We start from the raw sequence: 22622 nt of genomic DNA, 5'->3' as shown, positions 1-22622 counted from the left end.
AATGAGAAAATTCATTGATAAAAATTTGGAAAGGGGTTTCATCGAGCCAGCACGACCCAAAGTAGCTGCACCCGTATTATTCAGGGAAAAGAAGGATGGCTCCCTGAGACTGTGTGTTAATTTCAAGAATCTGAATGGGATCTCGGCCCAAAACCTCTACCCGTTGCCGTTAATGAAGGACATGTTAGCCCAATTGGGGAAGGGTCGCATTTTCACTAAACTGGACCTCAGAGAAGCATACTATAGAGTCCGCATAAAGGAGGGGGATGAGTGGAAGACTGCTTTCAACTGCCCCCTCGGCTGCTTCCAGTTCCGAGTGATGCCCTTTGGCCTGCAGGGGGCGCCTGCAGTTTTCATGCAATTAATTAATGAGATCTTGCATGACCACCTTTACAAAAGCGTTATCGTATATTTGGACGATATCCTTATTTACACTCAGACTTATGACGAACACGTCGCTTTGGTCTGCACTGTCTTGAAAAAACTCAGGGCCACTGAACTGTATGCCAAACTGTCCAAGTGTGAATTTCATCAGGCGAAGATTGACTACTTAGGGTATCGTATCTCCCCCGCTGGCATTGAGATGGACCCTGGAAAGGTGAAGGCGGTCACTGAGTGGGAGGCACCCCGGACACGCAGGCAACTGCAAAACTGGGTTTTGCTAATTTTACCATCAGTTCATTCCTTCTTTTGCTAAAATTGCGCTTCCTATCACTAATTTGTTGAAGTCCAAGGGTGGGCCTAAACCTAAGCCTAGCAAGCCACTGGATTGGACTATGGAGTGTCAAACTGCTTTCGAGAAGTTGAAGCGCCTCTTTGCTGCGGAACTGGTTCTGAAGCATCCCGACATGGACAAGCCTTTCGTCGTCCAAGCTGATGCCAATGACGTGGCTGTTGGGGCCGTCTTGCTTCAATCCAACGACCAAGGTAATTTGCAACCTTGCGCTTACACCTCCCGCAAGCTCACAGACACTGAAAGATGTTGGGCCGTTTGGGAAAAGGAAGCATTTGCAGTGCGCTGGGCCCTGGCCACGTGGCGCCACTTTCTAGAGGGCGCTAAACACCCTTTTGAGGTGTGGACTGACCACAAAAATTTGGAAGCTTTGAGGACTCCACGCCGCCTGTCCCCTAAGCAGATGCGCTGGGCCCAACATTTCAACCGTTTCAACTTCACACTCAAGTACATCCCTGGGGGGAAGAATTTCATGGCTGATGCTTTGTCCAGACTCCCTCAATACAACCGCTCTAAACTGAGTATTGTTCAGCCTGTCGTTCCCACATCCAGTGGTCACTTGCCAGCAGGCACGCTCGAAAGTGGAGGTGCCTCAGGATTTTCTTTCTGATCTCAAACGGGCCCTTCCCCAGGATGACTGGTTCCAGCAGCATCAGGATGAGTGCACCATGAGGGACGATTTACCGTGGATTGGAGCCAAGTTTTACGTCCCAGCCTCTCTTCGTCTCGTCGTCCTCCAACGAGCTCACGATTCTAAGTTAGCGGGTCACTTTGGATTCGTAAAAACATTACACCTGGTGAAGAGACAGTTTTGGTGGCCCTCTTTGAAAAAGGACATTGAACTTTATGTTGCCAGTTGTTCGGTCTGTGCAGCCGCTAAACGGCCACCTGGAAAGCCACAAGGCCTACTTCAATCCGTGGCCCGCCCTGTCACCCCTTGGAAGGAGATTTCGATGGACTTCATTGTCGAACTTCCTGAGAGCCAGGGGCACACCGTCATTTGGGTGGTTACGGACTTATTTTCAAAACAAGTTCATTTTATTCCACAAGATTCCTTCTGCAAAGGCACTGGCTAAACTTTTCATTTCCCACATTTACCGTTTGCATGGGGTGCCTGATCGCATCATTTCCGATAGGGGTGTCCAGTTCATTTCTGCTTTCTGGAAGGAATTTCTTAAACGCATTGGCTCCGCCCAGGGACTAAGCTCCGCCCACCATCCTCAGACTAATGGGGCTTGTGAGAGGACTAATTCTGTTTTGGAACAATATTGACGTTGTTTCATCAATTATCAGCAAGATGATTGGGTGGACTTGCTACCGTACGCTGAGGTGGCCTACAATAATTCTGTCCATAGCAGCACTGGTTTCACTCCTTTTCATGTTGTTTTTGGTCAGGATTTTGTTCCTATTCCTGAACTTCCTCGTGAACAACCACAAGTTTCTTCCGTCGCTGATTGGAGCGAACGTCTGAGCCATGTTTGGCCTTTGACTCTTGCTACTTTGGATGCTGCACATCGTGCTCATAAGAAACAAGCAGATAAGAGGCCTGCACAACCTTATCAGTACAGGGAGGGTGACCTGGTTTATTTGTCCACAAAGTTCCTTCAAACTACGCAAAAGTCGAAGAAATTGGGACCTAAGTACGTGGGTCCGTTTCCCATCATCAAGATCATCAATCCTGTTTCGGTTCGTTTGCAGCTGCCCAAGCATCTCAACCGTGTTCATCCCGTGTTCCACATTAACCTCATTAACCCTGTTCATGTTTCTGCTTTACGTCCGCCTGTCGACCCTCCGCCTGCCCCCCTGTTGGTTGACGGTGAACGTCATTTTGAAGTTCGTGAGATACTGGACTCTCGACGGCGGCGTAATCGAATCCAGTACTTAGTGGCTTGGAAGCATTTTCCTCCATCTCATACTGAATGGGTTGACAAGTCCCATGTTCATGCCCCCCGGCTGCTTCGGCAGTTTTATTCTGCTTATCCTGACAAGCCTTGACTTTTTCTCCCCCCCCCCCTTCTTTTCTCTTCTGTGTTTTGTTCTTTGTCTGTTTGTGTTTTCTCGTTCTCCAGGCCTGACTGCCTTTTTCCGGGGGACAGCCGGATGTCAGCCTCTGCTTTGCTGTTGCTTCGCCTGCCATGAAACGGGGAGGGAGGGCATGGTATTTGGGAGGGGTTACTCATTGTGCTGGAGGAAGGTTCTGGAGTTCAGCTGCTGATCAGACTACGCATGCGTGGGAGTTTCCCGCCAGGATTAACGGCACCGACATTCCATCTTCGTGATGCCTTTTGAAGTTATCTCACACCTGACACTTGGGAGAATTATGATTGGACTGTAACTGTGATGCCAAGGGGAGGGGAATGGGCTATTCTATATATCAATCGCTTTCGCGCCTAAATATTCAGATTTCGCTGCGCTATGCCTTTAATCATTTATAATTAGTAAAAGTACACTTGCTTTCCACACATGGAGACTCGTGGTCTTTCTTTCCTTATTATCTAATGGAGAGGTTCTGACACACACAAAGATTCTTCTTGATGGGATAGGGACTGTGATGTGTCAAGATTGTGGAATCCAAATAAATGAGCTTGGAGATGATCCTCCTGAGGGGGAGTATGGTATTTTCAAATACACATAGTAATGTGCAATTTGGGTATCAGCTTCTAAAACCATCTTAAACACTACAGAGTGAGGCTAACAATCAACATATTGGGAAAATAGTTCTGCTGATGTGAATCCAACTGCAAGACAGAAATTAGAATTGTACAACATGCTTTCTTGACTCAAAAAACAGTAACAAATTACCCAAACTGAATAAAAGTTGTACATAGACTACAAAGTGGTATTACTTGTGACTCAGTATATGTAGCTTATGCTGGACAACCAAGTATTTGAATTTAATTCTTAACAAGGAAAACATAACATTCTCAATATCTCAATAACCATAGATCTGCATTGGGCTGCCTCGTGCCAGAAACCGGGCCATGCAAACAAACAAAGCCCCATCCACGGGATGCATGGGAAACCACGCTCATGCCAATTCACAGAAAAGCCTCTGTTCATGGATCTGGTCCCTAGTGCCCAAAAGGTTGGAGGGCCCTGATCTAGACAATCGGCTTATTTATAAATAAAGTATTTTGCATTAGCTGCAAATCTACTTCTGATTCAGAGGTTATTTTGTAAATTGTATTTAAAATGGAATGCAACAAAAGAATACAGGAAACAGGTGAAATCGTGAAGTCATACCAGTTCCTGATTTATCTTTCTGTTTAACCTATGGATCTAGTATTTTTCAGCACTCCACCATATAAAGTTTTAGCAGGGCCAATCATGCATAGCTTTTTAAGATCATTCAAATTTAGAGAGATGCTTCTGTCTGTTTTATCATATACGTGAGGCCTATTTCAAGGGAAATAAAGCAGGTGCAACTTCTCCCAGAACCATTCAAGGCCTTGTGAAGTGCTCTTCCTTTGCCTTCTCTTGCTGCCATTGTTTGATAGGTTAAAATATGAATGTCTGAAGAATTTTTTCTTCATTGTAAAACACTAGCAAAGTATATTAGTATCTTGTTATTGGAAGGCTTTACGTAACTCGCTAAATATGAACATCTAAGTACCTTTTTAGGCATATCGTTTGGAAGCATCCTTCATTCTATGGTGTTTAGGAAACTTTTATCCAAGAATTTTCCAGTTGACTCCCATCTACTGGTGCTTAGACTATGATAATTTTCAGATGTGAGACCAAAAGTTCTTGTTTTGATCAAGTTTGTACTAAGAATGTAGGTCCTAAGTTGCCCAGAAGCATTCTTTTCTATGGAAGATATACTATATTTTGGTACTAGAATATGCTACTGAAGACACATAATACAACCATTTTGTTGATTTGGATTATCTGTTTTAATGTGCTGAAAGTTTGCTAGAATAGCTGCCAATCCATTTTAATTAACTAATCTCGAGATGTTCAATGCCTAGGTAGAAAGAATTTCTAGAAACCTGGTAATCTAGAAGTTGCCTTATGCTAAGCCAATAATCCTTTGGATCAAGTATTGACATGGCTTGTCACCATCTATGTAGTAATTTAGACTGGAATCTTTGCTCACTCTTCCTGGACATTGTAAGGGTAAAATTTGAGACTCTCTACTTGCCAAGTGTACGTTTACTATTGAGTTGTCATATCAGGATCTGTCGTCTTAAATTCATAACTGACTAAACATTTTAAAGGAGGGCCTATATTGCTTTTGCTGTCCCTTTTACTTGTTCATGGGGGGGGAAATACATACTGTATTTTTCGGAGTATAAGATGCACCTTTTTCCCTCTAAAAAGAGGGTGAAAATCTGGGTGTGTCTTATACACTGAATACAGCATTTTTGGCCTACCGAAACCCCACCCCCTTTGCAAAAATAGACATGCAGAGAGTTTGGGAGGCTTGCAAAGTGCTCCTGGGGGCTGGGTAAAAATGAGCAAAAAATGGGCCGTTTTTGCTCGTTTCTGCCCCCCTTAGCCCCTAGGAGTACTCTACAAGCCTCCCAAAGCCTCTGCATGCCCCCCTTTTTTTTTGCAAAGAAAGGGCTGTTTTTGAAAAAAACGGACCACTTTTTGCCTGCTTTTGCCCCCCAGTCCCAGGAACACACTACAAGCCTCCCAAAGCTCTGAATGCCCTTTTCTTTTTGCAAAAAACAAGGCGTGCAGAGGGTTTGAGAGGCCTGCAGAGTGGAAAAACTTTTTTTTTTAATTTACCTCTTCAAAATCATGGTACGTCTTATACTCCAGTGCATCTTATAGTCTGAAAAATACGGTAGCTGTTTACTGCCTAGTAGAAGTGAACAATCTGATTCATATAGATTTAAATGGGAGACATGAACTACAAACCTTTAAGTCTGTGGCTTTGACAGCAATGACTCTTGCATAATATGCATGTAACTTAATTTGGAAGGCCTGAGGTAGCTTTTGTGCTACTTTAAGTTGTGCGTGAATGGATTACTGAACAATGCGGCAGTGTCTTGAGGTAAGCTTTAAATGTACTATCAAGAAAGGTTGATCATGTTGTACATGGTATAAGGAACATTTTCACATTGTATTTCTCAGTATTTGCAACAAAGCGCTTCGTCTGGTTCACAGCTGGAAATTGATGCTGCTTTTCAAACTTTGACACTGGAAAATGGAATGGCAGGTAAAGTTGTGGGTGCGCATTTATTTCTCTAAGAGTTGGCTGGGATTGAGGCTTCAGTTGTCTTACTTGGCCGGGATGAAACATGCTTCATAATGACAAGTATAAATGTGTCCATTTTCACTACCATGCTTCAACTGGAACCACAGCTGCAGGCAACTTTATGCCTATGAAATAGTAAAACCATATTCCATTTTTTTTAATTATTAAAACTTACACTGTTTTTTTTTTAATTAGGATTTTGGGCTGCCACTTATGTCTCATAATGCCTATTGCTGCATGACAGAATTACTGCTGTGTCAATGAAAGGGAGTGGGGACTTTATAATTTGTAGTATACTTCTTAGGTTTAATCCACTGTCCTACTGATGAGCACTGTTTGGCCAAGATGAGAACCTGATCAATGTACTTTATTGATAACTCCTGAAGCGGCTATATTGGTCCGGCTCCGTTGGATCACTTGTTAGCAAATGTTTTTGAGAAAGGGTTTAGATGCAGCTGCAAAGTAATCTTGGACGAGCAAATTTAGATAAAATCCCCTTTTTAGTCAGAGTTCAGATTTGGGGTTGTCGGACTGAAACTGCCCTGATCACTCTGGTGAATGATTTTCATTTGGACCTGGATGGCCTGAGTGAATCCCTCCTAGTCCTATTTATTTTCTTAGAAGCACTCATTACCATGAATTATGGTGTTTGTTCTTTTGCAACCCTTGCAATGTGTGGAAATTGAAGACATTATTCTGCACCATTGTTACTTTTCCTGTGCACTGCTTGTAAAGTCCAAGCGACGGGTTAAATCAGTCTGGTTGCCCTGGGACTGAGGAATCTTTTTCCTTGGCCATACCTCCTGGTGATACTTGGTGCCAGAATTTTTCCTCAGTCTCCCCATTCATGACTTATATTTGTGAGCTAAGGGTAATTTATCTAGGCTTGGACTCTCCTTCTAGTTTTTTTCCCTTTCTTTTCCCGTAATTTGTTCTTTCCCATAACTAACAGTTTAATTGTCTCCCCTTTTTGCTTCACGTCGTTTGAATTCTCCTAGAGACTCAGAGGTAGGCGTGGTGGGTGGGGTATTCCGCTTACTGCGCCGCCTTTGGATGGCAGCGAAGAGCTGCCGCATTTGCTTTAAAGCACGGCAGTAGCGGCTGACAGCGTTCCCCTTTTAGCTTGAATTTGTTATTTTTGCGATTTTCTCGTTCTTCAGAAGGCGCAGCCTGCCGCGGAGGGGTGTGCAACCGTTTTAAATCGTGCGGCCACCATCTTTACCTCCTCCTTTCTCGCACTAGAGCGGCGGCCTATTGGGAGGGCCTAAATTCGCGCCTTTTTCTCCCATTGGTGTTCCCGCTCAGCCATGCTTGTGCAGATAGCCGCAGGGTGGTTAGCTGGCCTTGGTCGGGTCTCTGGCTGGGTCACTTCCACCCACAGCATTTCCCCAAGCGGTGCTGGCGTTTTGGCCACCTGGTGGTCATACACCGGCACAGGGAGGATTTTTAAGTGGGGTTTTTTTTGTTTTTTTTTTGCCTTTTATCCACTGATTCTCCCTGATCTATCTGCCTGATGTTGCAGCCTCGGCTGCTTTTCCACCTTCTCACCTTCTGTCGAGTGGCTGGATTCATTGGACTCATTGCAGAGCCCCAGTTTTACTCCTCTGGATTTTTTTCCCCACAACTGTTCCTGCTTCCACAATACTTGCATGTCATCTGATCCAGCACCAGCCACCAGAGTCTTCTTCATCTCCTGACCTCCACCTGTATTGGCCTCTTGTCTAAAGTCTGTGCCATCAGGCCATGGAGCATCCTGGCCCATCTGACTCCCCTGATGGTAGACCAGGCCCCTTTCAAGCCCCAACAAGGGAACCTCTGCAGGCAGGGGCAAGGGGGTAAGGAAGGGCAGGGTGGCCAGTCAGGATAGCCACCCCTATAAGGTGCCTTCTGCGGCGGCGAATAGAGATGCAGAGAGGTGGCAGTGAGCTCTCGACAAACAATTAGAGAAGGCCCAATGCCAGGCTGTGAGGGAGTACCCTCAGCCTACTCCTCCTGTTGGGACAGTCATTCCACAGCTCCCAAGGGGGGATCACCTGTCTGTAATTGATGAGGAAGTGGACTCCCAGGACCTCTCCCCGGATAGCTCTCTGGCTGAACCGGGCTCTCCTGCCTTTTTGTGTGTTTCTGAGTCAGGGCCTGCCCCCGAAGGCCCTAACCCCGGGAGCCTCACTGATCCCATCCTTGCCTGGCATGTTCCTCCTCCTTCCAGGGACCTCGTTGGTTCGGACTCTGCCATAGCTCAGGAACCTGAGTTATCCGCCCACAGGCAGGTGGTGGTCGCCCATGCCATCTCTCAGGACATTGCCCAGGGGATGCAGAGGTGTGACCAAACACCCATCACTACCAGCTCCTCTCAGCCCAGGCAGGAGGCTCTCTCCACCACCAGGCGGGTCCGTCACCCATCTCTGGAGTCCTCGGCGCTAAGTGAGGCTTCCATTTTGGAGGACCCGGATCAGGAGGAGCAGGAGCTCTCGGAGGACGAGGACCTTCCTCCGGATGCTCCTGCCTTCTCGGGGCTTTTTAAGCCTAGCCTATTTAAGTCCATCTTGCACAAGGCTAAGAACACCACCCAAGTGGGTACTAAACCTAAGACCATGCAGGGAACCTCGGATTCCGCTCCGGTTAACCCCAATGCTAGCATGTTTAATGTTCAGGCACCTCAGCAAGAGCTGGTGCCGGTCCCTGATCTCTTTATGGATGTCATTCAAAGTCAATGGGCCCAGCCTGGCTCCCAGGCTGCACCCAGTGGCAGGACAAGAAACTACTCAGTTGACCCCACATTGGAAAACATCCTGGTCCTGCCATCTGTAGACCCTCCTATAGCGGCTCTCACTTCTAATTTGGTCCTTCTGGCTCACTTGTTGGAGGGCGTCAAGGAAGAGGACAAAAAAGCGGAGAAGGCCTTCCACAAGACTCATCAAGCGGCGGCCTGGGCCATTAAGGCTTCTTCATCTGGGTCATTCTTTAACAGAGCCTCTGTCATTTGGCTGCGTGAGCTTCAAGCTAAACTGCCGGCAGGAGACACTCGTCTTCGCCAGGACATAACAAAGATTATTGGAGCATCCCATTATTCAGCTGATGCCTCCCTTAATGCAGCAAAATTAGCCTCTAGGGCATTAGCGTCTAACGTGACCACCCATTGTCTCGTCTGGCTCTGTCACTGGCAGGCAGACCCAAAAGAACAAGTGGAAATTGGTGTCTGCCCCGTTTAAGGGGTCCAAATTATTTGGGGAGGTCTTAGACCCCTTCTTGATTGAATCCAAAGATAAACGAAAAATCCTGCCCACCCTGAACAAGAAACAGGATCGTAAATCCTCTCCCTATTTCAAGAGGCAGTCCTTTCATTCCAGTGAGTTCACAGGATCCTCTTCCGCTCCCTCGAACAGACCAACTGATCAGTCGGGAGATAGGTTCCAGGACAGGCAGTCCTTTCGGGACACGGGTAGGCAGCAGTTCAACTACCGCAGGTACAACTGCAGCGGGGCCTCCAACAGGCCCTTCCGCAAGTCCAAATGACCATCAACGCTCCCCTTCCATTGGGAGGTGGCTCCAGCTGTTCGTTCCCCAATGGACACTGACCATGGAGGACGCCTGGGTCCTCCAGACAGTCAGGAGGGGACTTTCCTTGGAGTTTCTCTCCCAACCCCCTCAGAACTTCATCCGGTGTCCAACCCCCTCTTGCCCTCTCAAGAGGGAACTCATGACCCAGGAAATTCACCGTCTCCTGGAGATCAATGCTGTGGAACAAGTTCCACCCAACCAGGAAGGGAGGGAATGTTATTCCATTCTCTTCTTGGTGCCCAAGAACTCAGGGGGGTGGAAAGCCATCTTGGATCTCAAGAACCTCAATCGTCATATTGCATACAGGAGGTTCAAGATGCAATCCCTGCAGACTATCCTAGTGGGGATTTGCCAGGGGGACCTCCTCACATCCATCGACTTGAAGGAGGCTTATCTACACATTCCCTTCCATTCGGCCTGTCATCAGCACCCAGAACCTTCACAAAAGTTCTCTCAGTGGTTGCAGCGCAAGTCAGGCGCAGGCCCGTAAGGCTTCAATGTTACCTGGACGACCTTCTCATCCAATCGTCGTCCAGGAAACAGGCCTTGCGGGACCTCCACATTACAATGAGGTCCCTCGGGAGTCACGGGTTCTCCCTGAACCTGGAAAAGAGTCATCTCATGCCAACCACCAAACTCATCCATCTGGGGGGGGGGGTGATAGATACCTCAGCTTGCAGGGTTCCTTTCCCAGGACAGGATAGACAGTTTAGTATCCCTGACCCGCAAAGTTCTGGGGTTGAGGCAGGTCTCCGTGCTACTCCTATCACAACTGTTGGGGAAGATGATCTCCTGCATCTCGGTCGTTCCCTGGGCATGACTTCACTCCAGAGAGTTGCAGTGGCTTCTCCTGCCCCATCAAAGAGCTAACAGGAGCAACTCATCCATGAGGATGTGGATTCCCCCGACCGTGAAGCGGTCTCTCAAATGGTGGCAATCGGCGGCTCTACTGAAGGGACACCTGTACAAGGAGCCCACGAGAATAGTCATCACAACAGACGTCAGCCTTGCCAGTTGGGGGGCGCACATGGGACATCACATAACTCAAGGCAAGTGGTCTCTAGCTGAGGCAGCCTGCAACATCAACTTCTTAGAGCTGTGAGTGGCCAGCCTCGCCCTGCAACATTTTCATCGGAACATTCTTCATCAATACGTCCTTCTGATGACGGACAATGTGACCACCAAGGCCCATATAAATTGCCAGGGCGGCACCAGGTCCAGGAAGCTCATGGCGGAGGCGGAGGCCCTGGGAAGGTGGGTGGAGCATCACGTAACATCCATTCGCTCCAACCACATCTCGGGAGTGGACAATACGCAGGCGGACTAGTTGAGCAGGACCACCATAGACAGTGCAGAGTAGCGTCTGGATCCGACCCTGTTCAACCAGTTGTCTCACAGATTCGGCACCCCAGTGATCGACACGCAGCTCCAGTGCTTCTTCTCCCGCTTCCACTTGCCAGGGGCGGAGGGGACAGACGCCCTTCGATGCAGATGGCCTCAGGGTCTTCTGTACGCTTTCCCACTGCTTCCGCTTCTACCACAGGTAATCTGCAAGATCATCGTAGCCCCCCACTGGCCTCGCTGGTCATGGTATGCTGACCTCGTCAGCCTGTCAATGTCATCCCCATGGCGGATTCCTCGGGACCAGGTCTCCCTCAGCCAGGGGGCCATAATACACCCGGACCCCCAGTGGCTCCAGCTGACCGTCTGGTACTTGAGGGGGATCTCCTGAGGAGCGAAGACCTGTCAGAGGAGGTTGTGCGTACCATCCAGGCGTCAAGACGACCATCAACGACCAGGATATATGATTCCAACTGGTCCACTTTCGCCAAGTGGTGTGACAACTACCGTCTCGATCCAGTCACTGCACCTGTTTCCTGCGTACTGGACTTTCTACAATCTACATGAAACACCTGGCTGTGGTCCTTCTATTTGGAGTAAGCAAATATTATGCTGATGATATCCAGTAATGTATCTCTACCAGTGACATGCGGTGAGGTTTATGGCTGGTGAGGCAGTCTTCTCCCCCGACATCCCACTGTCTAAAGTGCTTTCTTTCTTTCGCCCGCCTGAATTCTGACAGGCGGGCGAAAGAAATCACCAGCCCGCCAGCTCGCTTTCTTTTGCCCGCCTCTATGTCCGCCGCAAATGATTATGATTGATACTAAAACTGTATAAGGAGATATTGAAAAATGGAAGAATGAAGGATGGAACTTTAACTTAACTATGGAAATATGAACAACAAAATAGATGGAAAATACGTCTTTGAATATTATAGCAATATGAAAGGGGGGGAGTTAAAATAGTGATAGAAAATAGTGGGGGGGAATAATAATTATATATTAATATGTTAAGAGATACAAAAGGACAGAAAGATGGTTCAGAAAGGAAAGGTGTTAATAAAAGAGATGTATAAATAATATGAAACAATGGAAATGAAATGTAATATTTAGGAATAATAAGTCTATGTATGTGTAATGAAATGTATGTTACCCTACCACACCATTCATGCATTGATATGTATAAAGAATATAAAAAATTAAAAAATGATTGGAAAAAACAACAACCATTGCAATCCAATGGTGTAGATTGCAGAGATTCCCCAAGTATTTGTGCATAATTGATGCTGAGTTTTACATTTAATGTTGATAAAGTGAGTTTATCCCATACATGCCATTGCAAAAATCTTGTTAATGATGGATATTAATGTGTGTGTAGGTTCTGCAGTGCCAAATGAGAATGCAGCAGACAATTTTTACCAAACCAATGATGACACACTCCATTGGATTATTCAGCAGTCCCAACTAAATCTGACTGAAATGCAACATTTCTCATGGGCCCCAACAGTAATTACAGGTTCCAATAATCTTATAGGTAAGTCTAAACATGGGCTTTAAACAATGAATCACAAAATTATGGAAATGGAAGGGATCTTGGAATTTATTTAGTCCATCTCCCTTCTTAGTACCGGATGCAGTAGAGTATCTCTGACAGGTGTCTCTCCAGCCTCTGGATGAAGACCTATCATGAAGGAGAACTCATCCAGTCATGTAGCAACCTATTCTAGTGGCTGATAGTTCAATTAGGAAATTCCTCCTAATAGTCTAGCTTTAACCATGTTTCTTCTAATTTTACTTGTTAGTTCTAGTCAAAACTTCTAGTCAGTCTAGTACTCTGGAATAACAGAAAATAAATCCTGCCTCTTCCAGATGTTAATCTTCAGATGTCGAAGACTTGTATCATATTAAGTATTTTTTCTTGAGTTGTAAACTCTCCCATGTTCTTTAATAATTTCTGTTTGCTCACTCACTGAAATGTTTCTCGGGCCTATCTTTTAAACTCTTGATTTCTGGGCTGTCTTTTTGACTCCATTAAATTAGGCATGTAATGCCTTTATGCCAGGTTTGTATCCAAAAGAAACAAAGGGAGTCCTATGGAGAAGACCAATGGCTGGAGAATATATATTAAGAGGGGCTACCTACAAAACTTTTTTTAATCATCTTTTTTCCTATCTTATAAAGGCTGTAGGTTCTTTCTGCTAATTACCTTGTTTTATTTTTCTAAATACAGAAGGAAATGCTATTACGTATGAGCAAAGAAGTTCCCGTGAAGCCCCTCAGGTCACCCAAAATGGCTGCTCACCCATAGGGAATGGAGTAGCAGTTGAACCTGTGGCAAGTAACTGTTACCAAGAAGGACCCCACTGGCCACCTGCAAATCCAACAAAAGAGATTTCCCAGTCAACCATTGCTTTTTCACATGTGCAACAAAATTACATTTAACATAAAAGTCTCTATCTACTATCACAACAAGATAGTGTGTGACGAAGCAGAAGTAAATAGCTGCCTGCTCACCTACAACCAGGAGAACTGCCACCAATCACACATTTAGACTTTTTTTTTTTTAGACATTTTATTAGGATTTATAGGCCGCCCTTTTCCCTGAGGGGACTCAGGGCGGCTAACAATCGTAGGGAAGGGGGTGCAATACAAAAACAAACAATATGTGAACAAAATAAAATGATAAGACACAACTTGCATTCAACAGTCAACACTCGGGCGGGTAAATTGGGAACCTATCCCACACAATGCACAGGTCATACAGTTTCCAAATCCAGACATGCTGACGGATCAGAAGCGAGTTCAAAAGACCTTGTCTGTCTTAGAGCCTGCATGTTTATTATTATATCAGAGAAACGGGAGGATCTGGGCCAAGCGACTTGGAATGTGTCAGGTCTTCCATGCATTCTCCAAGGACCCTCCATGTAAATTATTGCCAAGAAATGTTGAAACTGAAATCTTCAACTATGAACAGTTCTATCAAGGTGAGGATCTAGAAATGAGGCAAAGAGTCTTATTCATTGAAAGGACTGTGTGCAGTCTTGAGTGTTCAGATCAGGTGCTGTGACATCCGGGTTGAAATAATTAAAAGGAAGCTAATTGCAGGCAGTCCCCTCTTACAGCCATTTGTTTAATGACTGTTGGAAGTTACAGTGGCACTGAAAAAATTACCTTACAGCTGGTCCTTGAATTTATGACTGCAGCATCCCCATGTCCCATGATCAAAATTTGGGCGCTTGGCAACTGACAGTTGCAGCATCCTGGGGTCAGGTGATTGCTATTGGTGACTTTCCCTGGGGGGTTCCAAATTAAAGGGGGATGTTACATTTGCCTAGTGATTGCAGCAAAAAAGATTGCAAAATCACTCAGTTAACAATCGCGTTGCTTAGTGACAGAAATTCCAGCCCCGTTTGTGCTTCTAAATCGAGGACTAATTGTAAAATCTTTCCCTGCCATCTTTTGTTTAATACTGTTACAGCTATGCTATCACTGTTTTATCTCTTTAAAAACTGTTGTCTTGGAAGACTCAGTGAAGACCTCTAAGGATAGAAGCCAAGGTGCCAAACAGCTTCTTCTCAAAGACTGCACTGGCTGGCATTTTCATGGGGTTCCACCACAAAACCGCGCTCAACTAAACCGCGTCCGACTAAACCATGTAGCTGATGTCATCAACAGGGTGACAACAGCGTGCAGACAGAACCCTAAACCTAAAATTAACCCCTAAACCTAACCCCCCTAAACCTAATCCTAAACCTAACCCTAAACCTAACCCTTAACCTAACCCTAAACCTAATCCTAACCCTAACCCTTAACCTAACCCTAAACCAAACCCTTACCTTAAGTTGAATCAGCTTGCTTTCAAAGCGCTATATAAAGCGCTCTTCTTTCTCCGCGCTGGCTGTTGTCGCCCTGTTGATGACGTCAGCGACGCGGTTTAATCGGGCGCGGCTTAGTCGAGCGCGGTTTTGACAGGTCACGTTTTCAGGCAAGGTCCGTAGCAGTTATAATAGCAGCAGGAGAGATGGTTGGAAGAAGCTTTACTCCAGTGATCATGATGCAGCTGAACTCAGGCAGGGGCAGCAAATGTGCAGCTATGCAAGTCTACTCAACGTAGTTTGACAAAAGCTCTCCAGGATTTCGTTCAGGCATTTTTTTCACGCCTAATTTGTAGATGACAGCAATTGAATGCAACATTTTATATGAAATGTACTTGATCTGGCCCTAGTTACCATCTTATAGTTCAAGAAAAATGGAACGTCTTTTAGGCTTTGTAAATAAATAGAATCTGGCATCGTACAACATGCTAAACTATAATGAATTGGCTGGTTTTGGCTTAAATGATGCCAGATTGAAATATTAAATTGATATTTGCATAGCTATTATCCTTTGGTATAGAGGTGTTATATGGGGAAATTGTTTCCTTGCATTCTTTCCTGCTCTGCTAAAATATGTTTGTATCTGGGAGAAATGCTTGAAATATGGATTGGGCCAGAAGATTTTATAGTGGCATCTTGAGAGATCAGAAGGTCCCAATAACCTGTTATCACATTCTGGAAGTCTTGGTTAATGGGTTATTGATGATCAATCGATTCGAGGTTTCTTCTTACTGACGCAAAATAACCTTAGATTTTATTGTATTTATTTGCCCTGTTTTTCTGTTTATCAATCCATATATTGGTTTAAATAGCTATGAATCCTGGATTTTTCTCTTTAATAGAACTGGTTGAGTTCCGTGATGGTCAAAGACGCTCGTCTCCTGACTATACCATTTATCTGTGCTTTGGACAGCGGTTTACTGCTTCCAAACCCAAGGAGTCCAAGCTGATCTTGGTGAAGGTAAGGATATCGGTGTCAGGAAACTTACTGAAGATTGTTCAAGGTGATTTCAAAGGGATCACAGTAGTGGACTTCAGTCTGTTGCCACCCCAGCATGATTTCCTCTTGATGTCTGGATGGAAGGAAAGCTTAGCCAAGTGGTTGTGTGGATGAGCCCTAAGAACTAAAACTTTGCAGTGTTTGAGACTCTGTCTCCAAAAGCTGCTTTGGAGGGTGCAAGATCACAAATACAATCCCCTCCAGACCAGATTTCTTCAGCCAGAAAGTCCAGCTTCATTCAGATCTGAGCTTGCTACAGCTGCATGTCTGGATTTTGAACATCAAGATTGCTCCGGGGGCAGAAGGTATACCAGGTAAAGAAGGGAAATCTTGCCATGAGGGATTCAGTTCAGAAACCCAACATATTAAAATGTGAGGTTGTCTATATTTTCAGGTTTCAGGAGACACTCAATTTACCTACATCAAACCTCACTCTTTCTTCTTTCCTGTTCCTGTTTTTTTTTCCTAAAAATCTTGGGGTGCCACCCTTTTGACCCTTCCATTCAGTGCATACCAGATTGTTCTCTGGGGGGAAGAGGGGGCTTTCTATAATATTGATCACAGGCAGGTTTATTTAATAGGGAAATATTCATTAAGCGCCCTGTAAATATTTCATATCTCTGTCAATATTTTGTACAGGTTGTTTATCTTTATTACAATCTTTGACCAGCCTTTACCATAAAAGAGTGCCATCCAAAGAGAAATTGCTTAATACAGCAATGAGTTATTGGGGAAGAGAAAAAATAGTAATAGGGCAATAAACAGCATATCTACTTAAAAAGTTTTGCACAGCTGTATAACATGGTGAAAATATTTTGCCGCCCGATCAGTGAGTGTAGGGTTAGCATCCTTTAAACGATAATAAATATAAAATGTATTTGTGTAGCCCTAGTATTTGGAAATGATTAGAGCAATTAAAGAGTGTCTTGGGGCATCATAGGGCACCTTATGAGATGGGTGCGAGTTTTCTTCCTCCCTGGATCCACAGGAGCAAAGTCTCTCTGAATAGGAAGCCCTTTGAAATCTTCCCTCTAGTAGTGTATGTTTCGTTGTTACAGCAATACCAGTTACATATAACCTGGCTTTCCCTAAAGCCACCGGATTCTGCTTAGGAAAATAAGGCTAGTCTCTTTTAATCCCTTTATTCCCTTTCCACAAAGTTCTGCCCTCTGCAAGGTCTCAATCACTAGGTGGATGCCTGCTTGTTTAGCCCATGCTGGAAGGTCGCAGCTGCTGCTACCCTGTGGATATTTCTGCCCCTTCACAGCAATAAGCCACCGTGAGCATCTTCATCAATATTGTGGCATTTGCAGAGCAGGAATATGGTCCTTGGTCTCTTTCTTAATTCCCACCACCTTACAGGACTAGCTAAGAACATTTAGGTCTGGCTGCCGGAGTGAGTGGGAGAGACAACCCAAGTAAGGCTACCTTCCCTGTTCTTCCAATCACACTTGCTGATGAGCATTTTTTTGTTTAGTTGTGCATCACTCATTTCTGTATTTGTCCTTTGTGGAAGTAGAGATTATTCAACTATATTTATGTAGTCATTCATTCTGGAGCATGTAAGCTGTTGTCTTGCATTCTTGGACTCTCCACTCTTTCGCCTTAATCCCAGAATATCTAACGTTAATCTGTTGCTAATTGGGAAAACTGATCTTTTTTTTCCTGAGCTCTCCCATTTCTAAGCAAGAAAGCCACAGTCAGTGTGAAACCATTTGTTTGCTTTTTGCAATTCTCCTAAATTAGAGAGTCAGTCTCATCCCTAATCACCTTTTTTGTTTTTTAGTGAAATGTATCTTTGCACAAGCTAATAATGTTTATTGTCTTCTGTGTATCTTACAGCTGGTTCCAAATTTTTGTAAAAATTCGCATGAATTCGTGCAGAGGGAAGGCTGCTCATCCCTGAACAGCGAAAGTCTGAGCCTCCAAATCTCCAACAGCCTTTTTGATATGATAGAACAGCTTTCTACTATATTCATGCAGACTGAGACAGCGTATTGAGTGTTTTGTTTTGTGTGCCAATTAATAGGTTTTGCAGAGGGTGAGGCTGGTTCTCTCCATTTGTTTCACAGGCCAAAGTACTACAATCTCTAGATTGCATCTCAGCCTTGTTATTAGGGCAGATGATCTTCTAATTGGACTATTATTTATTGAGATAATCACACCCTGGGGATACAGATACTCTGCCCTGTGAAATTCTTTCCAAGAACTTATTGGAATATATATCTTGCTATGGGGCATTATGACAAGGATTCTTCTTTGCAGTAATAATCGTGGTACAAAGTTGAGGAAATTCTTTTCAAGAACATATTTTTATGTGATAAGAATTTCCAGATGCTACGGGAATGAATTTAGTTTCTGGAATGCACTTTTTACCTCCTATGTTTTGTAAGTGAAAGGACATTAAATATACATTCTAACCTGAAACTCAGCAGAAACTTCCATGTTTCTCCAAACAAGACTATTCTCAAATGCTATGGGACAGTGTTAGAAGCAAGGTTTTGTATTTTCGGTCCTAAAAAGAAAGGGACAAACTTACAAAGGACTTCTGTTCCTCTGTAAAAATTGAGTTTATTGTCCACACAGATGTTGCAGTTTGTAAATATTTGAAAAAGAAAAAAGAAAACGTCCCTAGTCGGCTGGAAAGGAGATGGGAGAGAGATTTAATTTCAGACTTGCAAGATTGAAGTCAGCCTTTCAAGATAGATCAGATAGGAAAGATGAGCTGTATGTCTATGGAAATTCTCAGTCATCCAGGTCATGGTTGCCCAAGAGGTGCTTTTTCAAGAGGCAACTGGACTTTCTGTTTTTTCTTTGAAGATGTTTTGCTTCTCAAAGTTGGATGAGAATTGAAACATCTTCAAAGAAAAACCAGAAAATCCAGTTGCCTCTTAAAAAAAAGCACCTCTAGAGTGACCCAGTGAACTTATTCTACTTCATTGCAAAGCTACATTAATAGAATTTTGCAACTCTGAAATTACATTTCTTTCCTATCTTTTTTAGAGCCCAAGAAACGGGCTCTCTTCTGAGGCTGCCCTGTGACATTCCTAGGTGGATTCTGATCGTTCCCTTGGGATGTGTCTCTGTGCGTTATCTCCCAAGATAATTCCCAAAATCACTCCCAAGATCATTCCCATCCGTACAGGACCCTGTTCTCTAGCCTAATTCATGTTCAACACCCCCACAAAAAACGTAGAGGAGAAAAATTGCATTTTGATTGCAGAGTTTTGGAGGGGACGGGACAATCAGACTAGTGGATTATATCTAGCTAGTAGGCTGCCTATCCCCAGTTCAGAGGTGGTATTCAGCCGGTTCGGACTGGTTCTGGTGAAATGGTGGTGGAGTGTTTCACCAAGGGATACTTGCCCCCTGGTGCTTCACTGCATGGGACAATTAAATGTGCCTTGAATAATTTCAAAGCAACTTCTCTGTGTGAAATCAAGTACCATATATGCACCCCATTAATAGAAATGAACTTGGTGGGTAAGGGTGACCACGTTTGCCTTCACCTGCAGCTGGAGTAGAACAAGATAAACAATTATTAACGTAACAAGTAGTTACAGGCATACTATCCACAAAATTCCAAGAAACATTTAGCAAAAACCTATGAAGATAATAAGAGTATGAAATATTAAGATTTCTTATTTTGTACCACTGCTGAATTACTTTATACGTATTAGAATTTGTTAATGCTATTTAGTATTTACTATGTGTAGAATTGAAACCATGGTGCATTTTTGTAATATATATATATATATATGATGCGGTTCTGGAAGAATTCCCAGTGCATAAGAAATTGGAGTTTTTGTTTGTTTTATAGTGATGCAATGGTGAATGAATACCAAAATACATCCTCTGTTGCACACTGCACCCATCTCTTTTCTCTTCTCTTTCAACAGCTCCATGCATGTCACCCAAATCTGTTCAGGCAGGTAGGCAGGCAGGCATGGAGGAAGGCTGCAGAGGAGAATTGAAATCCATTTGCCAACAGTCTCTGTTCCTCAGGCAGATGGATGGTTGGACATCCCAGGACCAAATCCCACCTGGTTTCATTGCTCAGATGATAACCCAATGCCTTTCTTTCTCTGCTTAGCATGATTGGCTACAAATTGGGTAATTTAAGAGGAGGGGATCTAATACAGGTAGTCCTCGACTTACAACCATTTGTTTAGTGACCGTTTTAAGTTACAATGGCACTGAAAAAAGTGACCTTATGACCGTTTTTCACACTTGCAACTATTGCAGCATCCCCATGACCATGCAATCAAAATTCAGGCGCTTGGCAACTGGTATGTATTTATGACAGTCTCACTGTCCCAGAGTAACATGATCCCCATTTGTAACCTTCCTAGATGGCTTCCGACAAGCAAAGTCAATGGGGGAAGCCAGATTCTCATAAGGACCACACAATTCGCTTAATAACTGGCAAAAAAAGATCGTAAAATGGGGCGCACTTAACTCCCTTGCTTAGCAGTAGAAATGTTGGGTTTGATTGTCATAAGTCAAGGACTACCTGTATTTAAACCATCAGAAGCAGCATCATGTCCATATGCAAGCAGGTCAGAGGAAATGAAGAAACTTGTAAATATCTCTTATCCTTCCAAGATCCAAGGCTGGAAAGAGCCAGGATGGGGTTAATGGTAGTGGATGGTCAGTTAAGTAAGGGTAGTCTGTCTCAAAAGCAAAACCTGCCCTTTTTAGTAAGAGACCTACAAGTCAGATTGCATTCAGCTTTGGTACAGTTTTCCTTGTTTAAGAAAACAGAAGCTTAAATGTTCGTTTTTTTTTTTTTTTAAATCAGTGCTTTCAGGCCACGAACAGCTATAAGCATAGAGTACATTTTCCAGTTGCTGAATGATTGGGAGGGGGGCGAGGGGCAGCAGCAGCAGCAGGGGACACAGGACAGGGGGTCGCAGTGGTGGAAGCAGCCCTCCACCACAGTCCCAGGTTCTTATGTGGCCCCTTGGGAAAATTAATTGCCCAGCCCTGCATTGCAGGAAGATGAACTCTAGTCCCCAGTATTGTCTGTTGCATCTAAAGTCCATTTTAAGTGGAGGCTTGTTAAACTGATATTGTAAAACCCATGGGCCACACGGCCCACTATTGTGCCATGTGCCAATTGGAACCAGGCCACGGAAGCAGCACGAGCAATGAGCGAGGGTGTGCACACGCGCTCCATTTGCATAAATGGCATGCAAGCACTTGCACAAATGAAGCTGCAAATGCACACTTGCCAGCCTCTCCGGTGCCTCCCACCCAAAGGCCCACAGAGCCAGAAAATTTGGGGAACTCTGGTGTACGAGTATTGGAAGTTTATTTTCTACTGTTTGCTAGATAATAATACTTTAAAGCAGGGTAGTGGGGACCTGGGTCTGGTTATAGCTGAAGTTTAGCTCCCGTTATCCCTCATTCCGCCAAGGTGTCTAGGGCTGTGTTTATAACACCTCTTGTAATAAAATATCCAGGAACTACTCATATCTTCTATGTACAACTACTATTATCAAAGCCTTATGAAGTAGCTTCTCTGTGGCCAAATTGTGTTACGCTGTATGCAAAATTAGGCAGACTTTAACTTGCCCACTCATAATCCACCTCCAATCGTAATATATTATTTTGTCTGCCATTTATATTTATTTATTATTGTTGTTTTTAATGCCAGTCTGTGACCATAATCAAAATTGATTGTCTTAAGACTCCTGGGAACGCTTGCAATAGTTGCAGGGCTCCCAAAGGCTAATCTTCAGCAAACCTGACCTAGCCTTGCTCCATTAACTCCAACTGATTATCTATAAAAGAAGATTGGCTCACTCAGACAAAATACCTACATTGTGATACACTGATCGGACTTCTAGGGAAGCTGCTTTGAATCCTTTATTGGTTTCACAGTTTGACTTTTGTAATGGCTGTGAGTTTTATTGTACATTTCCCCCCCCCCCCAATTTTTTTTTTCTTCTGTTAGTCACTATTTCTAGACATGAAGCCACTTACTGTGCTTTTGGATCTCAAGAATATGTTTGGACTATGAATGCCTGAAAATCTTACTTGTACTGAACTGAATTAAAGGTAGTTCTCGACTTACTGCATTTCGTTTAATGCCCATTCAAAGTTACAACGGCACTGAAAAAAGTAACGTGACCATCTTTCACACTTACAACTGTTGAAGCATCCCTGTGGTCATGTGATCAAAATTCAGATGCTTGGCAACCGGTTCAGATTTATGACGGTTGCAGTGTCCTGGGGTCATGTGATCCCCGTTTGCAACTTTCTGACGAGCAAAGTCAACAGGGATGTCAGATTCGCTGAACAACCATGTTACAAATTTAACAACTGCAATGATTCGCTTAAGGACTGTAGCTAGAAAGATCGTAAATTGGAGCAAAATTCACTTAACGAACGAACGACAAAAATTTTGGGTTCGATTGTGGTCGTAAGTAGAGGACTACCTGCATGTTGTAACGTTGAAATTTAATATTAAGTCTTAATATGTTTTGTTTGGGTTTCCCACAGAAATATTTATTTCATAAAATGTGAAAAGTAATGAGAACTTGTAATGAGAAATCAAGTCTTTCTGTAACTTGTGTAAGCTCGTTAAAGTACAACTTCTGTCAATAATACCGTACGGAAATAAATTGACATTGCATTAAATCTAAGAAGTATGTCTTTTTTTTATTTAAAATGATCCATGAAATAACATTGACAGAAATGATGTTGCCTAGTGATTTATCCTTTGTGGTTGTTGTCATTTATCCAAGATGTTCTACAACAAAAAATACCAGGAAATGAATTATAGATTTTGTTTAACAGATTAAACAGATTTAAAGCCAAGTATTACAATAGCAATAGCAGTTAGATTTATATACCGCTTCATAGGGCTTTCAGCCCTCTCTAAGCGGTTTACAGAGTCAGC

General features: G+C 43.9%; 1 protein-coding gene across 1 annotated transcript in view; it reads left to right on the top strand.

The window, feature by feature from the left end:
• The window catches only part of LOC148049565 (interferon regulatory factor 3-like), a 36260-nt gene extending 13900 nt beyond the window's left edge, over positions 1 to 22360 (top strand). The window contains exons 5-8 of the mRNA XM_087704079.1: positions 12228 to 12391; positions 13530 to 13824; positions 15558 to 15676; positions 17558 to 22360. Of these exons, the coding sequence (XP_087560205.1) occupies positions 12228 to 12391; positions 13530 to 13824; positions 15558 to 15676; positions 17558 to 17716 (737 nt within the window). The 3' untranslated portion in view covers positions 17717 to 22360. The remainder of the gene's footprint in view (positions 1 to 12227; positions 12392 to 13529; positions 13825 to 15557; positions 15677 to 17557) is intronic.
• The last annotated feature ends 262 nt before the right edge of the window (positions 22361 to 22622 follow it).

Source organism: Thamnophis sirtalis, unplaced genomic scaffold (genome assembly GCF_051295495.1).
Source record: "Thamnophis sirtalis isolate CommonGarterSnake01/CBP01778 unplaced genomic scaffold, rThaSir2_p1.2 scaffold_1, whole genome shotgun sequence".
NCBI classification, from domain to species: Eukaryota; Metazoa; Chordata; class Lepidosauria; order Squamata; family Natricidae; genus Thamnophis; species Thamnophis sirtalis.
The sequence above is the reverse complement of the archived record's forward strand: the minus strand, read 5'-3'. Positions and strand labels throughout refer to the sequence as shown.